The 6,769-nt window shown below is 43.3% G+C and overlaps 2 protein-coding genes across 2 annotated transcripts in view; both read right to left on the bottom strand.

The window, feature by feature from the left end:
• The window catches only part of lurap1l (leucine rich adaptor protein 1 like), a 3,629-nt gene extending 1,752 nt beyond the window's left edge, over window positions 1-1,877 (bottom strand). Inside the window, exon 1 of the mRNA XM_014004316.1 lies at window positions 1,525-1,877. Within this exon, the coding sequence (XP_013859770.1) occupies window positions 1,525-1,746 (222 nt within the window). The 5' untranslated portion in view covers window positions 1,747-1,877. The remainder of the gene's footprint in view (window positions 1-1,524) is intronic.
• A 167-nt stretch (window positions 1,878-2,044) lies between these two features.
• On the bottom strand, window positions 2,045-6,267 carry LOC106514842 (5,6-dihydroxyindole-2-carboxylic acid oxidase). The gene is made up of 7 exons (XM_014004315.1): window positions 5,759-6,267; window positions 4,709-5,031; window positions 3,671-3,875; window positions 3,382-3,549; window positions 3,129-3,308; window positions 2,892-3,038; window positions 2,045-2,811 (listed from the first exon to the last, which is right to left on the bottom strand). The coding sequence occupies exons 1-7, from the start codon at window positions 6,105-6,107 to the stop codon at window positions 2,627-2,629; spliced, it is 1,557 nt and encodes a 518-aa protein (XP_013859769.1). The 5' UTR covers window positions 6,108-6,267; the 3' UTR covers window positions 2,045-2,626.
• Between the last annotated feature and the right edge of the window lie 502 nt (window positions 6,268-6,769).

Here is a 6,769-nt window from a genome sequence, read left to right on the forward strand (position 1 = left end):
AAAAAAAAAAGAAAACGATTAATCGATTATTAAATTAGTCATCGATTATTTTAATAATCGATTAGTCGTCGATTCATCGATCAATCGTGGCAGCCCTATTACTTATATTACGTATAAGAAAATGTTGTAAATTGGTCCGTTTAAGAAGAATAAGAATTACTAGCTTGTTGCTAGCCAGGTGTTAACATCATTAAATGTCAACAAGCTACACATCATTTTGTCTGAGAAGTGTTAACATGTTGTCTCATGGTCAGAACACCAAGTCCTTTTGTTGTTTAGACTATCAGTCTTTGTTTGGTCACATGAACCAGAGGCTTTTTGGTCTATGATAAAAAAAAAAAAAGAAGATATGGCTGCTTTACATAGAGCCACCATTGATTTAACACTCTGCCAGGACAAACCGAGCTGTTCAGTGTGGGTGCAAGTGGACGGGACGTGGTGGAGTCCGGCAGAGGGATTCCCCACTCAAAGGCAGCTGCAACATCCTGTCAGTGATGTGATGCGTAGAGGCAGCTGGTTTGACACACAAAGGCCCCTCTGCACACAGCAGCTTTGTTTTTTGTTTAAACTTCATTAYAACCAGTTATAAGCTTTCAAACCACAGAAAACAAGCAAATCAAAAGGCCTGACGCTGAACTAAAAGGAGCTAATCTAATCTGTTTGAAGATAATTCGCTCCAATCATCGTCCTACACTTGATCAACTGAATGTCAAGTTTTTAAGACAACTTGTTGCAGATAAAAAAAAAAAACAGCAAGTGATTCATGGAATATTTTGTTAACAGAAAAACTTGATCGATGACACTTAATGTCACTATTTTAGGTAAAGATCTTAAGCAACGCTTGAAAGATTGTGATTTGTGCATGACTCTCAGCTACTACCACACCTAAGTTTAGGAGAATTGTTCCWAAACCTGACAGAGTTACAACCATTTTTGTGTTTTGTAAAATCAGATGGCTGAGGTGGTCATCTTTAAACAGGCTGGCTCCAAAAGTTAATCAGTTGTAGATGCCCATCCAGGGAATAATACCTGAAAGTTTCATTAAAATCCAGWGAGTCCTTTTTGACAAATTTTGCTAACAGAGAACTGACTGCTAGTTACTGGCAAAAGAMAAAAAACTGAACTACGCTTCTGATTTATTTGCTAGCAATGACAGCAAGGTTGGGGATCAGTCTCAGCTACTACCACCCTAAAATTTAGGTCAATATTTATTAAATTGACTGTTTTGTTGCTACTTTTATGTTTCATAAAATCAGCTTGCTGTGGCGTCCTTCTTTAAAGAGGTTGACTCCAAAGGTTAATAACTTGTAGAAGTACATCCGATAGTTACTTCCTGTAAGTTTTAACAAAATTCCTCCAGTGGTTCAGGAGATATTTTGCTAACAGACGCGCAGACACGTGCAAGAAAAAAAACGCTATCGCCCGCCTTTGCCATAATAAACACTGAATCCTACAGCTATAATAAAAGAGCCATGATTTTATTTTTGAATCAAGCAGCTCTGCTCTAACCTGACTCAAACTCACCATTTCCTGTCTGAGGAGCAACATTTTACTCTGCAGTCTGTCCAAATCCGTGGAATCCGCGCGGAACTTGCAGCTCGTTAAATGAGGCGACTTGTCGTTGCGTTTTCCTCCCGCAAGAAGAGACCGCACGAGACCGTCCGGAACTTTCCGACCCAGCTTCGTCTCCAAGTCCTTCAACTCGGGCGAGAAGTCGCTGCTGTTGTTGTTGCTGCTCTCGTCCATGGTGGAGCAGACAGGTGAGCCGCGCGCGAGTAATAATATATCCACAGCTGCACGCGCTCGTTTGATGAGACGCCAACAGCTCGCGGTAAACTCCGGACCGGTTTAAATCCAAGCATGCTCACCGTGGGGACCTCCCATAAGGAAGAACCTCCCCTGAAACCAGACACCTTTGCAGGAAAATGGCGAAAAAAACCAAAACATTAGGGACAAATTATTGCTCATTAATCAGAAAAAACTGCAGCCCGAAAATTAAGCTTATGTTGTCCCTCCTCCTCTTAAATGTTTGTGTGCATCCATGTGTCAAATAAAAGACTTTTATTTAATGTGCACCCATTTTCACAAACATTATACATACAATAACATTAATGAATAAACAGTTCAATTTTTGTTAGTAAAAGCAAAAACAAACATACACACTAGCTACATCTGGTTTTGAATTAGCATCCCAGTTTATTTCTTTAATATTTTTTTATACCAATGCAAGATTAATCAGTTTACACAAGTCATAAAAAAGGCACAACTTTGCTCAAAGGTTCAGAAATTGAACTACAACACCCTCTGGTGGACATTATGGCACATTAAGAAGAAGACAGTGGTGGAAGTTAGATCTTGGAGTTTATCTTACATTTTTAATTTCATGTTATATAGTTTTTTATAACTTTAAAGAGAATATGCAAAACACTCAGGATCACCTTTAAAATTCACCTGGTTACCTCTAACCCTGGAGATATTCTCCCCCATGAGTGGGAGATTTACTACAACTGCACTTTATATGTGTAAACTAAAGCAGTTTTTTGCAAGAATAGTGTCTTCAGACAAGCAAACTGCATGGTGATGTTATTACAAAAACAACAACAACAACAACAAAAAGGCAGCCTTATTAGACCACAGATTGGCTTTTCTCATTGTCGTAACGCTGGTACTGATCTCCGAGCAGAGGCTGGTGGTCCTCCATCTTGGACTTGGCTCGCACGGCGCACGTGGTGGCGGCAAAAATGATTGCGACGACCACAAGGGCGGCAACTATCGACATGGTTATGATTTCAGTCAGAGAGAAAGGTTGACCTGAAAGGGGAGAAGCAAATAACTGTTACTTTAAATAAAAAAAAACCTCAAATCTTTAAAAGGACATTTAAAATTCAAACCTGGCCATTCAGCTTCGTAAGAGTAGCCGAGATTTTCAGGAGCAGTCACGAACATCTCAAAGTTAGTCACCGGAGGCCAGAATGGCACCATATTGTAGCCCCTGTTATGACCAATTGGGGCATTTTCATCAGGATACACAGACGAATCTGTTAAAAATACTTCAAGTTAGCTTGAACGCTCACTGCGTGAATTTTTTTCACACATGAAATCAAGGTTGGATTTAGTCGTAACGCCACCTGGACCGTGTCTCCTCAACCATTCGTCAAATATGGCGTCGGTGTAGGTGTGGAGCAGAACAAAGATGGGGTCGTTGGGGGACAGGTGAGTCTGTCCTCCAGTTCCGTTCAGGAACAAATGGGCCAAGTTGTGGAGGCTTCTCACTATGGGGTCGTAGTTCCCTTTGGGGGCGCTGTAACCTACCAAAACAGCATGAATAGTTGTTAGGGAACGCTGTCAAGAAGGATGTGTAAATAACAGAGGCTAGCTTGCCTTCTATGGTGTTCCTAAAGCTTTCAGAGGAGGTGGAGTAGTAGGGCGGCGTGTCGAAAGTGTTAACTTGAAGACAGTCCGCGACGTCCTGGGGCTCGGGGAGACGCTGGACCATGGGCCTGTTCACATTCCCGGCTGGATTTCTCCTGATGGGAGATGTCTCYGTGCCTGAAAACGAAAAACAAAYGCACCACYGAGCAGACATTTATCATTCTTATTTCACGTTAAGATCATTTAGGGGGAAAAGAGACTGACGACGACCCAACAGGGCTACYATAAGGCGTCTTACTGTTGCAGATGGTTCCCAGCGTGTCATAGTCCTCTACGCTCTCRCACACAACCCTCCACTGCGAGAAGATGGAGTTGGAGCTTAAGGAATTCATGTCAAAACTGCTCCTGGCTCCCATCAGGTCATCTGTGCAGATGTCACATGTGTTTCCACCGATGGCAAAGTTCCAATAGGGCAGGGCAAAGGATGGATCCTGCAGCATGTCCTGTTCATACGGTATAAATAGAAGCACTGGATCAAAAGTTGCATTGGGTTATACGTCATTGAGTAAATAAACAAGACATGTGRCTGTTACAAGTTTAGAAACGCTCCTGTACGTAATTAGTTTTAAAAATTTTGCAAAAGAAAACCATATTATTGAGCGGCGTCATTTGATCTCGAAGTTCTGTGCTATTTTTATGGAAACAAGTCAAAAAGTGTGAGCTCAAGACGGGTACTTTTCCTGAGAAGAAGAAAATAATCAGCCTCWCAGTTCAGAGGCTCGCACATTATATATGTATTTTTTTATTTCCTGGGAGAGGCTGCAATGTATCACGATTCAGGTGCAAAAAAAAAAAAAGCGCTCTCCTTCAAACTCTGCCAGGTTTGAACAAAAGGCACCTAATTAGGGAGCTCCARCACAAACCTGCGCAGGATAAAGACAGAGTTTCTCTGTGGGAGTTCGACACTCTGCCAGACAAATCCACACGGCAGCCTCATTTTCTGCTCCTAATTGTAAGCCACTGGATGGATGTAATAGTTGTACTGAAAGGGATTATTAAAACTGCCCACTGTACCGTCTAATAAAGTCTCTCACTCATGAGCGTACTGTTGTTTTGTTCCGAAYGGAAGCAGATCAACCTCAGCCCATAAAATGCTTAAAGTCGCGTTTGGCTCGCTCATTAAGGCGTGACATTGCTAAGTAAATTAGAATTTCATCGCCGACACAGTTGTGGGGAGAAATGCACGCCGCAAAATAAACAACCAGATGAAAAGAGAAAAGTGAAAGAAACAAAAAGAGTCGGGGTACAGTCTTCTCGGTTGTGTGCCAGATCTCACCTGCATGTCCCGCTCCAGCTGCAGCAGGTGAAACCGGTGCCAGGTGACGAAGCCCGGGCCCTCGTGGGAGAAGTCCACCCCGCCGAAACTGGCCTGGCCGGGGCCCAGGAACGTCTTGCTGACCGAGTAGTAGTGGGACCACACGAAGTAATTGTAGATGGTGCAGTTCTCGAACTGCGTGGTGTTCCCGTCGGGGCCGAAGATGTTCGAGTAGTGCCGGGTGGCGATCACCAGGTCGGGGTGCACCGTGCGCTTGGCCCGGTCCAGTGCGCTCACAAAGGCGCGCTTCTCGTCGGCGCTGAGCTGCATCACGTTCCTCCTCACTGCAGGGGTGAAAGGCAACAGGATTGAGACGCTCGACAGCAGCTCAAGATTTGGAATAGAAATTAACAGGATTGAACTGAGACTTCAGTACCTGTTTTTTTTTTACATTCTTGATGCATAAATGAATCAAAATTCCCAGACTGCACAGGGAATTTGATGAGTATTTTGTCTGGTATCATAAAAACAACCAGGTAGGTACTTGTATTGTTTTTTATGTTTTGTGTGGATTGCAAGAAAGAAAAGGGGGGTGGGGAGTATACATGAGAGAGATGGGAGGAGGTAGGTTTCAGGCTGATTTAAAATGTAAACTTGTAGAGCTGGGATGACTGGAAAGGTGAATAAAAAAGCAACATTTGGGCTGGAATTATTGGAATTGTATACAGTATATGTAATAGTATAGTTGCTAAAAAAAAGTTTGGGGATTGGTTTATTGGGAAATGTATTAAATGACAAGTTTTTGGCTGGGAATACTTGGAAAGTGTCTAAATCTAGTTTAAGATTATTGTTTAGTTTTTGGGAAAGTCTTTTAGAATCATGGTTGGGATTAYTGGGAAAGTGCTGACGGAGGTTAAGTTTAGGCCTTGGTTTGACACTGGGCAGGGCTGTACAGAGATCTGTGGAAGCCACACCTAGCCAGGGTTTGGTTTTGTAATTTCTTTGTGTTAAAGTGCAAATATTTTGTTAATTCTAAACAAATTGATGACCTGTAATTGGTCCAACACTTACCCACAGAGACTCTTTGATCACAGTTGGCCCCCGTCCATCCATGTTTGCATCGGCCGCAGTTAAAACCGCTGAAGTTTCCGTTGCATTGACAGGTGCGGTTGAAGTARCGAATGGGCCATCGCTCCCTGTCGTCCCGTCCATCGTGTGGGTACTGGGGCCCGTGCGGGCGAGCGTCCGCCGCGATGGACACGCATTGTCCGCGCCCCGCACTGGAGCCACAGGGGTCATTTGGAAATCCCGGTGGGGATGGACAGCACTGTCCACTCCTGAGTCCCTCCGGGGTCACACATTCCCTGGGGAACTGCGCGCTCACGACAGCAGCGCCCACCAGAACCAAAAACTGCCACATGATCCCAAACTTGTTTGTCAAAAATTTTAAACTYACGAATGGAAATCACCCGTGAGGACAAACTTTCTTCGACTTTTTTTTTTTCACCAAGCCAGATGTAAAACCTTCCCTTCTGGTAAACCCACACAGACCCCTTCCTTCTCTTTCCCCCTCGGACCACTGGAGCTCCGACCTTAAATACCGGATTAGCGCATGACTACCAGGATTTTCTGACTCCCGCGTGATTCCATCACATAGCTCCATGTTTCCCACTGGAGGGAAGGAAGGTAGTGTGATCTGGTCATGCAGAGGATTGTTCCTCCAAAAGTCAGCGGGTGAACACTGCCAAGGGGAGAGGGGGGAGGGAGGGGGGGGCACCTCACTGTGGATAAAATGCTTTTTAGTGTCTGAAAACCACAAGTGCTTCTCCATACACAGCCGTAACTTTGGGAACACTGCAAAAATATAAAATCTTACCAAGTATACTTTTCTCATTTGTAGTCTAAACCTCTTGTTACACTTTACGCAAGTCAAAACCATCTACAGAGATCAATTCCAGTGAAATAAAATAACTTGTTTTAAAGGGATCCCCGATTAGTTGTAACATTAGACTTTATTTAATAAACATATATTTTAACTGTAAAATAAAGACTGTAAAAATACTGTAGGATGTTAGTTTAAAA

The sequence above is a fragment of the Austrofundulus limnaeus genome, unplaced genomic scaffold (genome assembly GCF_001266775.1).
Source record: "Austrofundulus limnaeus strain Quisiro unplaced genomic scaffold, Austrofundulus_limnaeus-1.0 Scaffold23, whole genome shotgun sequence".
Classification (NCBI taxonomy): Eukaryota; Metazoa; Chordata; class Actinopteri; order Cyprinodontiformes; family Rivulidae; genus Austrofundulus; species Austrofundulus limnaeus.